The sequence below is a fragment of the Melospiza georgiana genome, chromosome 3 (assembly GCF_028018845.1).
Source record: "Melospiza georgiana isolate bMelGeo1 chromosome 3, bMelGeo1.pri, whole genome shotgun sequence".
NCBI lineage: Eukaryota > Metazoa > Chordata > Aves > Passeriformes > Passerellidae > Melospiza > Melospiza georgiana.
Window position 1 is genome coordinate 61,675,056 of NC_080432.1, and position 19,315 is coordinate 61,694,370.

The following is a 19,315-nucleotide window of genomic DNA, read 5'->3' on the forward strand; positions in this document are numbered from 1 at the left end:
TTACTAGTTTGTGCTAACTGTTGCAATTAGATAGCACACATTTTTGCTTCAGAGCATCTAGACTGCAATTATGTTTCAAAACCAGTCCCTGAGAAAAGCACAACTAGATAGAAGACTTGGAAAGAAAAGCAGGAAAATAACTGTATTCTCTTAGATAAGCATTCTTTGAAGTGTTCTTCTGCATTATTTACTGTGGTTTTATAGTCTTCTATACTCATGAAACTGCTGAGTAAGAAGAATTCAAAGTTTATTACATTAAAATTGAGTAAACTGTAAAAGAAATTGGCTTGCTTAAATGGAAAGTAGACAGATAATATCAGAAAATCCTTGTGTAACACCATAAAATAGCATCACTCTTTTTCTGAGCAAAGAATTTGAAGTTGGTTTCATCTTCAAGACAACGGTATACCATTCAATTACAGAGTAATGAATTCAGAAGGGACATTCAGAAGTTGCTTAAATCAACCCCCATCTTAAGATCCAGACCCATGGTTGTTCAATCCAGTAAAGCTGCACAATGATTTGACCTGTTTAGCATCTCCAAGGAGGGAGATTCAATAGTCTCTGTGTGAAGTCTGTTCCAGTATTTGGCCTACTTGGTGGATAAAATAGACATCAAAATTATTTTACCTAGTTAATATTTCCTGTGTTGCATCATGTGTACATTGTCTCTTTTTCTTTTGCCAGGTGCCTTTGACAAAGTTTGACTCAGTCTTCTCCGTATGTTCCCATGAGATAAATACAGAAAGCAATAAGGTCTCCCCTTAATTTTAGGATTGAATAGACCCTTTTCTCCTAAGCCCCTCTTGTACATTCTGGATGAAGTTCTGTAAATTCATCACAGAAAAGGGAGACATAGGAAGGACAGTGCTCTGGTGGTCTAACTTCGGGCAATTTTCTCAGATACATGAACTTATGCTTTTAAATACAATCTTTCTGAATCATGTTTTAGTCAAATACATTTTTATTATCTTTATGAAATATATAAATGTATGTATATACATCTGTGTACAAGTTTATACAATGTGTGTATAAATTTAAATAATCAAGATACACATATTTTAATTGCGTATGTAAAGATGTATCCTCCACTCTGACTATTCTGCCATCACGATTCCAAAAGGTTGAAATTCTTCCTGATTGAAGAAAATGTATCTTTTATATTCAGTACTTAATATAATTCTATTGAATAATCTAAATAAAAATACAAAACCTCTTTTTTCTTCAGCACAAGAGGCAATGGGCACAAACTGGAACACAAGATGTTCCCTCTGAACATGAGGGGATGCTCTTTTCTGTGAGGGTGACTGAGCACTGGAACAGGTAGCTCAGAGACGTTGTGGGGTCTCCATCCTTGAAATACTCAAAAGTTGTCTGGGCATGGTCTTGGGCAACCAGCTCTAGGGTGACTCTGCCTGAGGAGAGCTTTTGAGCAAGACAACACCCTGAGGCCCCTTCCAACCTCAGCCACTCTTAGTCTGGATATGAACATCTCATGGTTCTTTGAGAGCATCTGATCAAAATAAATATGAGGAAAGGATTGTTTGCGTGTTCATGCAAAACTATTACGCCTTCCATCTGTATGTTGGCTTGTGTCACCCTCTTTTTTTTTTCTTTGAAATTAGATATTTATAAAGTATTTTCTTAAATTGCTGCTTACAGATGGTATAACTTTGGAAAAGCTATCTGTGACTAAACTTTCTTCTATAACACAGGGATAAAACTTAATTCTTATTCAATTTATTTTAGCATATGAGATAAAACTTTAAAAGCAGTGTTGTATCAAGTTCTACTGGTCAATGGTGGAAGCAACAAGTACTCTGAATTGAGTACTGGATATAATTAATCCATGGTATAGTGATGGAAATTTTTATAAAAGCTGATATTATTTGGCAATTGATGATAATAACAGCAGACTTGTGGTTGCAATTTACATTTATTTTCAGACTACCTGGTTAGGCAAACTTGGTCTATGTTATTTTTAAAATGCATGTTACTGAAGTAGGTTATATTGAACGCCAAGCTTTTGTAGTGTTAAACCTGTGCTTTGCTCTCTGCACTGTACAAAATTTATGTTTTGGATCAAACTTTCCATATTGCATAGAGCCAAAGTCTTGTACATCAACGTCAGACCTTGTAGAAATGATGCACTTTCTTTCAGCAAGAGACCTCTGCTCTCAGGAAAAATGCAATGTGAGAAGTGCTTAACTTGTGTTCGTGTTTGTGTTCATTACTGCACCACCCCTCCAATCACAGAAGACAGCTAGGTAGCTAGGTTTCAGAAGAATAGTTTACTGTTATGTCCATTTAATAAATTTAACTTTAAAGCTAACTTGCTGAATGAAGTGTATTTTTGTGATGTGTGCGTGTGTCTGTTGTGAATTGCACAGATGCATTGAAAATAATTTTGTTGGCCAGCAGACACAAGTAAGACTGTATGTGCAGTGGTTTCCATTTAGTAGATCTGCATTGTGGACCAGAATGTTGCAGATTGGTGTTCACTAGTAGTATTTGGCCACACCTCCCAAGTCTTGGAAAGAGTCTTTCTAAAGATAACAGGCATCAGCTCTGGGGATACACTGGAGTGATTTCTGACAGCATTGCATGTAGCAGGAATAAGCATTTGCTTCCTTTTTATTAAAATTCTTTATGTTGTCCTAGATTGCTATTTAGCTACTTCTCTTCTACTTTAGAATACTGAGTCAAGTTTGGATTTTGTGTCTTGGTGAACAGTAATTTCCCTTTTTCTTTAAATCAGATTCCGTGACTGCAGAGGCCTTCAATACCTACTCACAACCCAGCTGGATGAAGTGAAGAAGTTCCAGAAGATTGTAAGAGAAGCAGTGAAAAACTTAGAAGGGCCTCCTTCTAAGCAGGTCATTGAGGCTGCCACTATCTGCCATTTGCGACCTGTTAGACTGCCACTTAACAAGTAGGTCTTGAAAAAAGAAAATATACTTTAGATGTGTATTACTTAATTTTCCCTTATTTAAAATAACATGCTGAAGCCTTTATTATGTACTCAGGAGCTGTATGCACACAGATATCACAGATCTATTTGTTAGCATAATGACCTTTGGTTTTACTTTTATAAAATCTTCTGGTGTTAGCTATATTAGTGTACATATGACTGTTATTTTGTTCTTTTAAAAGAATTTTGTGTAGTTTTTTATGTTGGAATAGGGGCTTATGATAATTTTGTTTCTGATGAAATGGAGTGCCTCTGTTTTCAATTTTCTGTATTGCAGCTGTGTCTTTTGTAAGGCTGACGAATTGTTCACAGAATACGAGTCAAAGCTCTTTATGCATAGGTAAGTTCATAGCTTTATAAATACCTCACTGTTAGAAAAAGTGAAAGTTGGATTAGTTTATGTTGTTTGAAATAAGTATATGACCCAATGACAGAGATTTCTTGCTGATGGCTTTGATAGTAGCTCTATTAGATTTCATTTTCTATGTAAATTTCATTTGAAGAAATGGTGTCCAAGGAATGAATACATGCCACTTTCTCTCAAGCCACTACAATATGACCATACATCTGAAATGAAGTGGTGGCATGTTCAGAAAGCGTGTGTATAGATACAAGTATGCTAATTTAACACATACTCCTATTTGTGCAAATATTTATTTGCAGTCCAGCTGCAAGTGGTGTAATACCACCCTCATTCAGTGTTACAAAGAGAGATCTCAGACAGGATGAAGCTGAAAGAAGGGTGACACCATCATGGGGTGTCAGAGAAGTATGCAAAGTGGATGGTACTGAAAGACATAGATTACAGTTCTCTGCATGCTTTCTTTTGGACTTCTCTCTCTCATATCCCTCACAATGTCAAAATTGGATTGAAAAGTCTTGAAATTACTGAGAAAACATTTTAAGAAGTCTTTACCAGTGGAAGTTCTGTTGCTTCATGACTGCTGGAATCAGGAAGAATGGATTATTTTAAAATTAGCATTATTTGTCAAGGAGAGAACTGGAAAGCTGTACTGTTCTTTACAGTGTAATACACAGCAAGTTTTCCATCCAAGTTTAACTGTAATTCTTGCTTATATAAAAAGTCAGAATTTATTTTTTTTAATGGATGTGACATTAATAACTACTGAAAGATGATTTAGATGTGTAAGCCTTTACAAAAGCTATAGATGACTTGGGGCTGACAGAATGGCCTGAGGATTGGTACCGAGGTCACTGTGTTCAAAGCAAGCTTTTGATTAGGTAATAAAACAGCTGTTTATATTTCCTTGGTTTGCATTATCCTTTAGTCATGTATAAGAAGGCTGAATAAGTACAGATGGATGTGGAAGTACCAGATCAGTGCTAAGTGCTGTGCTTGGTTTGTTTTGAAGTGTTAAAGGCCAGATGGCAATATTCGAGGAGATGATAGAAGACCAAGAGGGGCTTGTCGATGACCGTTTGCCCACCACAAGCAGAGGGCTCTGGGCAACCAGTGAAACGGAGCGTGCTTTGAAAGCTCTTCTTTCCTTTGCCAAAGCTCACAGAATGGATGCTAGGGTAACTGAAGAAGGGAGCGTATTCCTGGAGCTCTTTGAAGCATGGAAAAAGGAATATAAGGTACAGTACATTACATGCTGATCAAACAGTTGTGTGGTCCATTTAATTTATTAAAAACAAATTGCAGCTGAATATTAGCACATCTAAGTTGTATTCCTGAAATTAGGGTTTGCCTACCAACCTTTTCCACAGTGCTTATTACAGGATTTGATTTTAAATGATTTATATGTGAGCTAATAGTTTCTAAAAGCTATACTGGCTACTAATCAAATTACTAAGCAATGTAATTGCATCTCTTAAGACAGCATAAAGATATAATTAAATGTGTTCATCTGTTTACTTGAATCAGAATATAACAAGACTCAGAAAATCCAGCTCTGGTCCATTCTGTAATTCAGGTTACCCTCAGTCTTGTGAAGAGGGAACACAGTTTTTTCATGTGCCTTTATGTTAGGAAACAAAAGATGCACCTAGTATACCAATGAGGATGAAGACAGTGTTATGATTCCGTCTGTTGTAACTTGGAAATACTGATTCAGTGGTCTGTATTACTCCTATATACAGTGAGCTACAAGAATGATACTCTGTGAAATAACTGGGTTTTTTTTTTTTTTTTCATTCATCAAGGGGATTTTTTTGTTTGTTTTGCAAGGCATTTTGTATCTGAATTTTTAGTTGCATTAATTATTGTAACACTAATTGTTGTAGAAGAAACGAGCGACAGCTATTTCTACTTGTTTATCCAGAGAGGCTGGAGAAGAGAGCAGGCAAAATGTCATTATATGTCTGTATGTCTATACTGCTTGTTTTCCATTATAATTAGTTGTTGTTATGGCTGAATGCTGTAAAGAAATATTATCTGTTCCTCCAAAAGATTCTCACATTTCATCTTACATTGTATGGCAGAGTCATGTAAGTGTAACTCAATTCAGTTCTGCTGCTCACTTGTTGGGGTTTTCCTGCAGTTACTTCATGAGTACTGGATGGTGCTCAGGGATCACGTGTCTGCCATTGATGAGCTGGCCATGGCGACAGAGCGGCTGAGAGTGCGTCACCCTGATGAGCCAAAACCAAACCCCCCAGTGCTCCACATCATAGAGCCACATGAGGTAGAGTACTGGGCAGGAAGGAGTGGTTTCTTTTTGAAGGAACCTACCTCCTACAAAATTAAAATCTATATCTGGATCGATGTATAATGTCTATAATGTGTCTCTGTTTTCATTTCAGACAGGCTTGGTGGAGTATAGTATTTTGCTAGGTTGAGTACATGGGCCATTTTGAGCTTGAAACTGTTACTCTGATATATTTTGTTAGCCTTCTGACAGAGTGGCATGTTTCCAAGAGACTGCTGCCCTTTCAGGAGCAGCAACTTCCTTTCTCTACAGTTGCCCAGTTTTCCAAGCTGGGTGGAAAATTAGGTTGACCTGATTCCTTACCCATATTGATACTTTTCACAAATACCTATATAAAACAGAAATAAGCACATCAAAGAAAAATCTTTTTTTCAGTATTTTGAAATTTCTGAGCTACCCCTGACTCTGTTTATGATGATAGAAAAAATCTTGGGTTGATTTAAACTTTTAATTCTTTTTTGCACCAACAGAAGTGTGTTTTCTATAGATACATTTTGTGCTTTTTTTCTGTGAGATTGAGTTAGATAAAATTGCTTCTTTTTATGAGGAAATAATTTTTTTCTCTGTATTAAAACAATTTTTATAAAGGAGCACTTGGCTTAACAAATGCCTAGTAAAGTCTTAAGATTTATACATGTATGTGCAGCCATCAAAGAAACGCTGATTTCTTTGGCCTTCATCCTTCAGGTGCCTGCCTCTTCTGCAGTATTGAACTTCTTCACTATCAGCTGTAATTAATCTAAAAAAAAGTCAACTTGATGTTTCTGTCTTTGTATAGGTTAAATCAAAAGTGGGCATTTCTAAGAAATATAAAGAAAATAATTGTCTCTTACACATTGTTTTTTGAACCAGCAGTTAATTCTGGTATATGTATACACAATTGTAAGAAAAGAGATGATACATTGAAGGAACTTCAAAAGAAACTTCTGAAAATTTGGGTTATTTTAATTTAATTTTGTTTGTCTAAAGAACTAATAATGTAAGTAAAACAATAAAAAGCAATTTTATGTGCATTCTGCATCTCAGCCCATTCATGGTGTTGTGTTCATACTGGGTACAGGAAACAAATAGATATTCTGAATTTCACAAAAAAATTAATTTAAGCCTTATTGTAAAACTTAACTTTTCCCCCCCCCTTTTTTAACACATATTTAATGTTGTTTTCTTAGGTAGAGCAAAATCGAGTGAAACTTCTGAATGACAAGGCAGTTGCCAAATCACAACTTCAAAAGAAATTAGGACAACTTCTGTACCTCACTAATCTGGAAAAAGTAAGATTAATGGTTCCTTGGTCTTTACCTTTCTCTGTGGAAGGGAAGAAGCCTACCATTATTTTTATTTAAAATTCCATCTTAAAAAAGTTGTATTTTCTGAGAAGATTGATCACATTTTGAAATCCAGTGTGCTGTTCTTTGTGTTACTGTGTGCTCATAAAATTATTTATTGCATTATATATTTTAGTTACTTGTTTAATTATATACTTATTAAACTATAAGATAGTTTTAGATGTGTAAAGTTTTCATTAAAACTAACTGGGCCATGTTTAGTAGAAGCCTTATAAAATTATGTATGTCTCTGCATACCTTAGGTATTTTACTGAGAGCTTACCTGAAGCAGAAGGATAATCACTTTTGGAGTTAAAGTGAGCATTTAAAAAAAGCAAAACAGACAACCTCCATGTATTGTATGTTATTTTGATCATAGTGTTTAATTGAGTGCATTTATGTTAAAGTAAGCATAGTTAAGCAAAATTTAAGTGGTTTTGCAACCATGTGAAGCTAATAGAAAATATGTGGAGTTTCTTGTTTGAAACTTGTATTTTACGAGGATTTTTCAGAGCTGTTACAGAGCTGCTGATGCCATCAGAAGGACTGCAGAATGAAAAGTGCTCCTTTTGCTTACCATAAGTTACATGTTTTTTAACTCTTCAAGGTGGACTTGAGTACATGGATATGTTTTAAATTTGCTCAGACAGTGTTTTGGTTTGATGTGGTTTCTTTTAAGGGTTTCATTATTCATTTTTTCTAGAAGCTTATTTTAAATATAGAATAACAAAACACAAAGTTGGTTTTTTTTTCTAATTTATAGTCTCAGGACAAAACTACTGGAGGAGTTAACCCAGAACCATGTCCAATCTGTGCACGCCAACTGGGAAGACAGGTAAGATACTTATTCAGCAGGTTTTACTTTTAGAACATCTTTAGCTGGAGCTGAGCCAGTTGTGTGTCAAATTGTCAAGATCTGTTTTTAAATGGATGTTGTATTGAAACAGGGAAAATGAGCTGTTTCTGTAATGTACCAACCAGCCTCTCCCCTGAAATAACATCTTTCTCAGATGCAAGCACCTCTACTTCTTGTAGCTTTTGACATCTGCTTAAGTGTTCCAACAATGTGAGTTCATGATTGTTTTATAAATCTGAAGTTATACTTCTGGCAGAAAGATTTATTTCCCATTTATAAGCTAACAGAAAGAGAAAGTAGGTAAACTTCTATTGTATGCTATTGTATTTTATTGTAATTGTTCTTATTGGTAGTATTTTTTTCTTCTAAAGAAAAGGATATTGCATATGCAAACAATAGCAAAATCCAACAGAATAAATACTGGCAGTGTGGATTTCTTTCCCTGCTGAAGTGCAGGAGTTGAAATTCAAGTGAGACTTAATCTATATCATAAAGTACAAAGCCATAGTTTAAACTTGACTTACCATGCATTAGGGAAGAACATAAAAGGACTCGTTATGGTAAAACTAAATTGTCTCTTCCTTTTAGGGCAGCTATTATAAGGAGATTTAGCTTCTCTTTGCATTTTAGACATGTGTAAGCATGAACTGCTGTCCTGCCATGTTTCCAAAGTCCCCTCTGTGTTCTTCTGCCCAGGGTAATACAAGTTTTTACAGAGAACAACTCTTAGTCATGTTAACTGCCATTATTCTTTATCTCAGAGCTGGAAGAGCTCACTGAAAGGGAAAATAATCTCTTAACTTTCTTTATCTTTTCTTAACAGCAAGACTGTTTCTTTAGATGATAGCAGTTTTCATGTTGCAAAGAACTTTTAAAATACTTCTCATTCTGTTTCTGCACAATTGAAAAAAACTAACAAAGCCTAAAAGATCTGCTTAATATCAGTGGTTTAGTCAATCCCTTTGCTACTTGGTCCCACGAAAACTTCTAGTTATTCCCCTTGGAATGGCCTAAAGAACAGGCTAGTACAGCAAAAGATGTTATTTTGAATTTCAAAACTACTGGTCTACAAATTGTTTCTATATTATGGAAGGTTCCAGCTGACATGTAGATGCTCTAGGCTCACAAGGGGAGAACAGCTTCTGCAATGCAGTCTTGTTTCACATACATTCTGTCAAAAAGACATTAAGACACTGTATAAAATCTTTTTGTTAAGTCTAAAGATGCTGCCTTGGACTTACCAGTAGGGAAAAATTAAAGCATTTTTTCTATCACTTATTAAATAAGACCAATCTAGTATGAATTCACAGATAAAGAATTGTAGAAAAGGCAAATCAAAACATTTTTGTAATTTTAAAAAAGTATGTAAATACTTAATCTGTGTTTACATATATGGCATTAAGAATCATCTTTCGTAGAAATGGAAGATTGTAATGTCTTTCCTGAAGTTCAAAACTGAGAAAATGCGAACAATGAACAATAAATTCAGAGACTTCCTTTAGATCATGAATGTCTCTATGCTGGAAAACTTTAAAATTCAGGCTTTTTATTAGCTAGAGTGCAACAGTTGTAAAATTATTCTTTAATCTGATGAATATCATGAAAAAAATGTAATTTCTCTATGAAAATATAATTTATCATAGATTAGTGCACTGTTTTTCTTTTGCACTGGCCCCAAGCTGAAGCTGTGTTGTGTTTGGTTTTTTGTTTCCTGCACAGTGGGCAGTGCTGACGTGTGGACACTGTTTCTGTAATGAGTGCATTGCAATCATCATCCAGCAGTACAGCGTGGGCACCCGCCGCAGCTCCATTAAATGTGCCATTTGCAGGCAGACCACTTCTCATAAAGAAATATCTTATGTCTTCACTGCAGAAGCTGCAAATCAGGAGGATGATATTCCTGTAAAGGTGAGTTGTTTGAGCAGGAGCTCTGTGGGCCCAAACTTCCAGCAGTGCATACTTGTTGTGTTTTGTAGCATACTGCATTTAGGCAGACAAGTGTACTATATAGTTTTATAAATAGTTTTTCCTAATGACAAAACCTCTAGACACAAACATATAGGAATTCAATCCTGATTGCACTGTTGTATCTGCATTTTTTACTGAAGGAAAGTTTTCATTGGGTTGAAGAGACAGCATCTCCAAGAGTCTTTAGCAATGCTGACATATAGGTAGTACATAAGTTCATGTTTGCACTGCATGAATGTCTTGTAGAATTATCATTTAGAAACCAAAAACCTGTGTTTAGTGCAGTTGTGGAAAAAATAGAGGATTCTGGGCTAAAATGCAAAGATAAAATTTGATAATATTTTGGTTTAGATGATACTGCTGTCTTTTAATAAAAATATTATGATACAGCTGGATTAAAATATGATTGTAATGCTTGTCATAATTTTAATCTGATTAGTGTAGTTAAAGATCATAACTAGTTGTGCTGACAGACTTCCACGATATCTGTGCGAGTCTCCTTGAACCTTGCACAATTTCTAGGGTTGCTACCCTGTATTGAGGACAATGCCACCACATTCACAATAGCTAATTCAACCTCCCTGGACAAATGGAATTCCATTTTATGAGGATATGATTCCTAACTCGAATTACTAAAGTAGTTGACAGTATGTGGCACCAGGGGGAGTAAATAGACTGTATTTTTCAAGTGCTACTTCATAGAACACAGCTTCATGCAAGGATTTTTACATAGTAATTCCATATACAGTTTAGAGATATCACTCTGTTTCTAACAAAATTTCAAATACTTTTCATAAATTACATTAAAAAATAACCAGAATAGCCAAACTTCATAAATAAGACACAAAGAACACGTCATCTGCTATTCTGTGTAAAGAGTTGTAGTGTTTTCTTGAAGTATTTCTGCATCAAAAACTTTGAACAAACCAAAAATATTAATTCTGTGTGAATTTGCTTGACCAAAGATCATTCTTAGTTAATAAAAAATTAAAAATTTACACTGTAGCTTCACTGTATTTACTATGTAAACAAGCAACATTGTTAAAAATAAAAAATTCTACCTCATATTCCTTTAAAGAATGGTTTACAAAGAATTACAAGCTTACTATGGTTTCTATAGAATACTGAGGTTAAGATCAGTATCTTTCAGGATAGATATGAAAATTGTGTGATTTTTTTCAGTGTTCATATTTTAATCAGATCTTTCTCAATCCCTCTTAAAGTATTCACTACCAGCCTTTCTTTCTAATACTTTATTTTACTGACACTAACCATTTTAAGGTAATGCCTTAGATGCAGAAGGACTACTGTAAATGGAAGCATTTTATACTGAGAGAGAGATTGCTGGCATCCCTGCATGTTTTGGTTTTGTAAAAGCTTCCTATGTCTGGTCAGTATTACAGTGGGTGTTGCCAGCCTGTCATCTAAGACAGAAATTGTTTGTTAGAGGGTAATTGTTTGTTAGGTTTGCTTCTTATGTTAACTGTTCCATAATTCATTTGATCTAGCCAATTTCTTTATAAATAGTCATCTGAATATTTAACAAAATTACAACCTCATGGTGTAAGGGTAATGAGTAGTATACCATTTTTTAAGACAGACTGAAAAACAAGAGTGTTTCTGTCAGTTTCATCTCTCCATAGAGAACATAACTGAGATCTTTGTGTGTGCTGTGAGCCAAAGTTTTAGTCACTTGTAAGTTCAATAAGTATAATATGGTTTAACATAATGTAGACAAAGGGATGAAGAACTTTATACAGTTATTTTGTTTAAAAAATAGAGGAGAAAGACTGTGCCCACTTTGAGCATTGTGCTGTTCTTTTCTGCATACTGATCTGTACGAAGTCACCTTTGTGACACCTGAGTCACAGGAATCTGAAGGGTGGAAAAATCAACAACAGTGGCTAAAGCTGCTATCTGCTATAGCAGGGGAAAATAGAACTTGTCACAAGGTGTAAAAACAGTTTCTGAGGAAAAGACTACTAGAACATATTAGCCAGGATTGTCATCACTGAATCAGAGATGAACAGTGTTGGAAAAGCCATAAATGACCCTGGAATTCTGTAGGAAGTCCTAAAGGCTGGGCTTATATCTCCTAACTGTAGGTGTTTATGATTAGCAGGCAGTAGCCACGGGGCTGCAAATGTGTCATCCTTTCAGACCTGCCAACATAAGCATTTCTAATTGTCCATGTGACTTTGCAAACAGTCAGATGGACAGTCAGTGTCTACCAGGTGCAACAGAAATGACGTGGAAGAAAGCTGGTTAGTTTCTATGTCTGTGACATAGAGTTGGAATCTCTGTGGAGGACCCTGAGTAATAAAATGGCACAGCTTACTGCAGCCTTTGGTAAAACAGTCTGCAGAAAGTCTTTCACATGTTAGCTGCCTAATGTGTGAGTGATCAAGGAGCCCAGCACTGGTTCCCAGCTTGTGCTGAGACTGCTGACATCCTTCCCAGCCAATTCTGCACACAGCATGACTTCAGTAAATTTGATCTGTAATTGTAGTGAGCCAACATAGTTAATTCAATGTTCAAAAGACAGGTGCAGACAGAAATAAAACAGTATTTGTCCTGCTGAATCTAGCACAGTTTGAAATGACTTTGTGTGTAGTAAGAAAGTAAAGGCTTCTTTAAAAAAGACATGAGGTAAAATTGCTGAAATAGAAAGTACGTATTGAAGGAGATGGAAAAAGGATTGCATCTCATTGTATCCTCTTGGTGACCTAAGGGGATAGGGAAGAGTACACAAATCAAAATGGACAAGATGTAGAATAAAGTATTGGATTCATTAAGCGCTGAAATAGTTCTGAATGCAGAAAGATGTTTTCATTGCAGCTCACCATCATTCAATAATCAATTGTATTTACAATTTTCATACTGTTTTAAATATAATTAGCAAGCTTTCATAGTACTGAACTTAAATTTGATTTTGCCAGAATGAGAAACAAAAGCAACATAAATAGCATTCAGGTAGTTTTTTTCCCTTGGTCCATTTTCAAAAGGTGTGAATGTAGGGAAATTTTAATGTGCATTTGAAAGACTGACTAAAGACTGTTCCACAAAGTTAAACTGCAGGAGGCCTAATGGGCACGTTTGGTGCCACTGCACTGCCTGGGCCATCTGCTTTGCCTCATGCAGAACCCGAGGGTGTGTCTGTATGGCACTTCATTCTCCATGTGCTGCTCATGCTGGTACACTCTGCTGATCCTAATGCAGCGTGTTATAAGGGAGAGGTAAAAGTAGTTCAGTGCTACCTCACCTGCCCTTCCTCAAGGCTGATCATTGTTAACTTTATGTAAGATGTGTAAGAGACCTAATATAACATCATTTAATAAAGCAATGATTGTGGAAGGAGTTTTTTACTATCCTGCTTTACTAATGTGCTTCTTTGACTTTTCAAAGGGAAGTCACTCCACCAAAGTGGAAGCTGTGGTCCGAACACTGAAGAAAATTCAATTTAAAGATCCAGGGGCTAAGTCCTTAGTTTTCTCAACGGTATTAATCACCATTTTCTGTCTTGTCTTTGCATGTGTCTTTTGAGTTTAAAGCATTCATAATCTTTTCAGGAGCTAGTTTAGCTACCAAAATGTTGAATCACTTGGTACAACCGCTTGATTGTTTTTAGGATTTGTAGGGCAAGTCTTGTAACTGGAACAAGAATAATGGTCATAGTCAGCAGATGTGAAAGCTTGTTTCTTTAAAGGGCAAACACTTAGATTTGTATGGAAGCTGTAGAAATTCTAGATAATTTTAAATGTGATGTCCAGATGTTTTTGATACATTGTAAAACTGTTTTTTCAATGGCTACCAATTTTTTCCTTCAAGTTATCTTCTAATAACCTGTCTTACTTAGTTTTATGAAAGATTTGGTTTCTAGCACACAATTTTTTTACAAGAATTGCAAATCCTAATAGTTTGAAAAGTTTTTAAATCTACTTTTTGTTAGGGAAGCTAATTATTATTTTTTAGTTGTCATTGCTGTTTGTAATGTTGAGTTACTTTTATTGTGTTGTGTGGTTTTGTTTTGTTTTTTTTTCACAGTGGCAAGATGTGTTGGATATAATTTCAAAAGCTTTGTATGACAACAACATGGTTTTTTCTCAGATCAATGGAATTAGTAAATTTCAGGTACATAAAGGATATTTTTCTTAAACTATTTTCAGTGGGAAAATCATAGTTCATAAAAGTTAATCTGATCCTTTTTACTTCATTGCTTCATTTCAGAAACTAAAAAAGCAGCAAATTTGTATAGCAGAAATTTTGATCTCCAATTTATTAATTCTAAAAATTATAATCTCAAAAGTCCTAGTTTAAGGCATTTGGAGATAAACAGTACATTCACTTTGGAGAAAGATGGATTGGCATGGAAGTTAAGGATGTGGCACATTCATCAGTGTTGCAAGAAGTTCATGCCTTCCAGAGACTGTCATGTATCTGTTCTGGGATGACAGACCTGCAAAGATGGTCGATCTGGAGCCTGTATTAGCTGCTATAATTTGTTGAAAATACAGTCTTGTCCCCCACGCACTGCATTGGAGCTTCTGTCACACTGCTGTGATGTTTGCCTTTTAGGAAAACCTGTCTGCATTTAAATATGATCCCAACATCAATATTTTGCTGCTGCCTCTTCACACTGGTTCCAATGGACTGAACATCATCGAAGCAACTCATGTTCTGCTCGTGGAGCCCATTCTGAATCCAGCACACGAGCTACAGGCTATTGGCAGAGTGCATCGTATTGGCCAAACAAAGTAAGATGTGCAGTTGTGTTCAAGGCTTTAGATGTGGTCCAGAATAGATCTGAAAAAACCTTGTTCAGCTGCTGCCCTATTTTATGTGTGCCATTGATGCCTTAGTTTTTAACTTTGGACTTCTGCTTGCAAAAATGTCCAGAAATATCTTAGCTTTGCAGGTCTGAGCAACTCATCATTTATGTCATATATGGCTACATTCAGGCATGGCCTGAGATTCCTTGAGAGGCTCTTTCTAACTGGTCATTCTCAGCTCCATAAATTGTTGGGGCTTTTTTATTTCTTTCTTCTGGAGCTTTTTTAGTTGAGTTTTTTTCCAAAAAGAAAGTTATAGCACATTCTCATTAGAACTGACAAGTTTATAAATCTTGAGGGCAGTTCTGCCCTCACACCTGTCTTTTTGAAGAAATTAATGAATTTGTATGTCTCTTGTTTGTTTCAGTGTTGTTGCTCTGACATAGGTGGTACTGAACACTTGAAAAAGGTTTTAGAAAGTTTGTTCTCAACTATGAGATGTATGTGTTTTTTCTAAGGTCTCATTACTTTATAAAAAAAAAAATTAAAGCCCAGTACATGGAGAAGAAAAATAACTGCAGTCAATTCTGGAATAAAAATACTGTAGAATAATAGTGGGGGTTGTGTTCTGGAAATGAAAGCAAAGAGAGAGGTGGACATGAAGGAGCATGTATATGAAAGAATGTTTATGAACAGGTGGATATTTGTGTGTTGGTAAAGATTTTGAATTAACTGTGAGGGCATAGAATTATAACTGTGAGGGAAAGATTGATTGCAGCAGCCCACAGTGCAATTCTACATGATGCTGGGACGAAAGGTGCTGCAAAAACCTTGCAATAAAACCACCAAGGTACATTGTACTTTTTAAGAATTAAGATTTCAGCTAGGCTTATTTTTAAGAAGGGCTGTGTTCCAAGTGCACTGAGCATTAGGGAATATTCTTGTTTAGTGTCACTGATGCAACTATTACCAGTTCAGTTCTTATTTACTTCTCTTTTTTGGGGGTAGACCTTTGCCTGTGAATCCAAAAGCATTCCTCCTTTATTCTTCTGTGAAATGTTGCCTGCCAAAGTTTCAACCTAAGACCTGAAAATCATCTAAGCATTTTCAAGGGTTCTTACCTTGAAAAATGTTTATACTGGAGAGCATGGGGTGCTTTTTCATTTTTATCTTTGGATCTGACTGTTTTCTATTTCACTTTCTGGTGCCTGTCGCTTTTCTAAATTACTGCTTTCTTTTTTGGAATTTTATTTTATAAATGGAATGAAAATTTATTTCGTAAATGGAATTTTCATTTTGTGGTGCATTTATTGACATTTTGGGTTTTATATTTTACCAGTGTTTACCTGACTACAGTTACTGACTTCTTAAAAAAAAATTGTTATATTTTGCTGTCTTCAAAAATAGTATTATTAAAACTCAGGATATTAGGTTTAATTTTCCATCACATTGAGCTCTTGTCTCTTGGAATAATTTGTGACAATGAAGTACAAACATTGTATATAACCAGTGGGCAAAACTCTTTTTTCTTTTGGCTCTGGAGGAATGTTTCTGTTAAGGACACACAGAGCAGAACTTAGCCTTGTATCTACATTAGGATTTTAGTTAATACAGCTTACATTCATTTAGTGTGTGATCAGTAAAGTGAAAGTGTGTTTCTAGGGAAGCACTAAGCATTCTGAAATGTCAATGGAAGTTGCTAATCACTTCTAACATTCATTTCTTAAAAACCAGAGGCATATTTTCAACACTTTTAATAGAATTAGTATGAGACAAAATATAGTTGTAAACTTTGGCAGTAACAGTAAAACTTCTGCTCACTTATGGTGGCATTTTCTTTTTTTCAAACACATTCAGATCTACGATTGTTCATAGGTTCCTGATAAAAGCAACAATAGAAGAGAGAATGCAGACTATGCTGAAAACTGTAGATAGAAGGTATGTGTTGATTTTTTTTTAAATGTCATTATTGCACTGAAAATGAAAAGGTGGTTCTCCACCATACTTTTATTATGGTTAGGAATGTACATCTTATATATAAATTTTAACTGCTCTTCAAACTATTTTGATTGCAAAACAGTTTTAAAACTTCAAAAGTTTTAACTTGTCTCCAGCAACTTGCAGCTTAAGGTATTTTAATTCTCTGGGAAATATGTTGGTTATGTTTTGTGTCTTTTATTTCATAAAAGCCCAAGTAATAAATTATGTATTATGGTATGATTTATCTTTTCAGTTTACCTATGTTCATTGGTATAAAAACATTGCAATTGATGGAGTAGCACTAAGCCTGCCACTAGAGCAACAATATGTTATAAACTCTAACACAGGACATGGGTTCTTTCTTATGTTATTTTATTTTTTTAATCCTACAAATCTCATCTGACGGTGCTGTGTCACACTTCTTGGTTTCACAGTCCGTGCAAGCATTGCCCAGATGCTAAGTCAGTCATACATGAGGCAGATGTGCAGGCACAGAAAGCAGTTCTCACTGTGGTTTATCTTTCCAAAATCTATAAGCAGTGATGGATTGGAGCAGGACCAAAAATGCTATTTACATTCCTTATGCAGACAGTGTAAGAGGCTTGTACCTTTTAACCAGATGGTATACACATGACAGATCTAGGAGGAGGCCTTTGTTTAAGGAAATTTTCCCTGTTACAGATCATGAAACTAAAAATTACTTGCACATCTTTAGCTGTAGTTATGGAAGATTTCAGTTTTAGCTCTTCAAGAATGATTTATTCTCCTTATCCGTGAATTAGCATTACTTTTGCACATAAAATTTGGATAAATGTACAATGGTTGAATGATCCCATGAGGGCTAATGTTTTGAAAGTGATGTTAAACCTCATGCTTGGAAGCTCAGGCAAATCCCTTAAATGTTAAGAGGTCAAGGTGGGTTATCCCATGTTCTGCTGCCTTTGCGGTGTTTGGTGTTGACCACACTGGGGACAGTAGATGGACTTTTTATCTTACTTAGAATGTGCAGGAGCAGTAGCTGATGAGTGTATGTGCTTCCTGGACAGAAGGTGTGCTTTCCTGCTGAGCTTCAAAGCTGGGCAGGTATTGACACTGAACTGTGTGCTCTATCTTCAGTGCACTCAGCTCATTTCTTACACTGATTCTTTCTCTGATTCCAATATACAATTTTTTCCCACAGCCACACGAGCTCTTCCATGAAACAGTCAGAAGCCTCAGTGTTGACAGTGGCAGATTTGGCTGACCTTTTCACAGAGGAAACTGAAGAACTTGAGTAAAAACATTGGTTTGACCTAATGAAATTGGAAAGTACCTGACCCAGTAAGCACCAGGATAAAATCCACCTGATCTGTCATTCCTATAGACATCATCTAACATTTATCCATAAGAGAGCAATCGGAAATTGAGAAGTCTTAATTTTTACTGATTTCTTCTTTGGTAATATTCATAGCAGCACACACTTCTGATGGCACTGGATAAAAGTTGCACTTTGCACATTATAAAATATGGATTTTTTTTTCCCAAAGAGAATTTGAGCTGGATGCTGAAACCGAGATCTTGGACCCTTGGTTGAGAAGACTTTTACCATCAGGCTTGAACGGCTATTAGCTCAGTCTGAGAACAAAACTATGTGGGTGGTTGGGTGGGAAAGGGAAGCAAAAAAATACAAATCTAATTTTTTTTATTGTACAAAGAGTTGTTAGAAAGAATGATTGTAAATTAATATTCTTCTAGAAAAGGCTTGTTAGATTTAATGCAGAGTTATTAAATGTCCTATTGTTAACACTTCAAATTACAAATGTTTACTAATAGTTTGGATATTTGTATTAGGCCTTTAGATATTCATAAAGACTTTTGACAGTTAAATATTTCATTGTTAATGCTTACTCATGGCAAAAAGATGATAATTAAATTATGCTTTTTGTATGTGTGTTGGTCTGGTGATCAGTTAAAGAGTCAAACTTGCTGTACATTTTTTCACTTGAAGCTGTGACTAAGTTAGTGCTCTGTTTGAAAAAACAAGAAAAGCATTTGCTACAGAATTTTCAAAACTTAATTGGTTACACTGCTCATCACTTCGTAATTATTTGGTGTGTCTATGCATTGTCTCACCCTGACCTTTTTTCTAGTTCTTCTCCTTAAAGATGCATCAATTTAAATATACAAAATACATTAAATTGTGGTAGGCAGGCTAGTTATTAGGTGCCTGGTCTGAGTTAGAAAAAGTGTGGAGAGAAATGGAACTTTTGTGAAGCTTCATCTTTAGATATGCAAGAATACTCTACCCTGCCTTTTTGACAGTAGATAGTTTGGAAAAGACATCTAGGCTAACTTTCAGAGTGCTGAAGGTAGGCAAGATAAATTTTAAGCCTTTTGGCATTGGGTATGGATGTGCTTTTATATAACATTAATTTCTGAAGGTATTACAAAAGCAACTTCAGTTGTGCAGTTGGCGTTAAACACAATTTTGTGTTTAACAAGTGGGCAAATGTGTATGTGTGAGCAACAGGCTACTTCCCTCAGTTTGCAGCAAGAGAAATGGAATAGATGGTGGGGTCTTCTTTAGATAAGATTGATCAAGCAGTTTACACAGAAACTGACATCTCCATCCTTGAACATACTGGGAACTCAAATAACCCTAAGCAACCTGATCCACCTTCGAAGCTGGTCCTGCTATGTGTGGTGTGTTGGACCAGATGGCCTCCATGGATCCCTTCCAGCCTAAATTATTTTACAGTGTGCTGGAGATCATGCTGTACAGACACTCCAGGAAC

At 35.6% G+C, this 19,315-nt stretch overlaps 1 protein-coding gene across 1 annotated transcript in view; it reads left to right on the plus strand.

Moving 5' to 3' along the window:
* The window catches only part of SHPRH (SNF2 histone linker PHD RING helicase), a 48,481-nt gene extending 30,014 nt beyond the window's left edge, over positions 1–18,467 (plus strand). The window contains exons 19-30 of the mRNA XM_058020354.1: positions 2,759–2,932; positions 3,249–3,311; positions 4,345–4,570; positions 5,476–5,619; positions 6,813–6,914; positions 7,732–7,803; positions 9,544–9,732; positions 13,198–13,290; positions 13,837–13,923; positions 14,368–14,546; positions 16,419–16,499; positions 17,722–18,467. Of these exons, the coding sequence (XP_057876337.1) occupies positions 2,759–2,932; positions 3,249–3,311; positions 4,345–4,570; positions 5,476–5,619; positions 6,813–6,914; positions 7,732–7,803; positions 9,544–9,732; positions 13,198–13,290; positions 13,837–13,923; positions 14,368–14,546; positions 16,419–16,499; positions 17,722–17,818 (1,507 nt within the window). The 3' untranslated portion in view covers positions 17,819–18,467. The remainder of the gene's footprint in view (positions 1–2,758; positions 2,933–3,248; positions 3,312–4,344; positions 4,571–5,475; positions 5,620–6,812; positions 6,915–7,731; positions 7,804–9,543; positions 9,733–13,197; positions 13,291–13,836; positions 13,924–14,367; positions 14,547–16,418; positions 16,500–17,721) is intronic.
* The last annotated feature ends 848 nt before the right edge of the window (positions 18,468–19,315 follow it).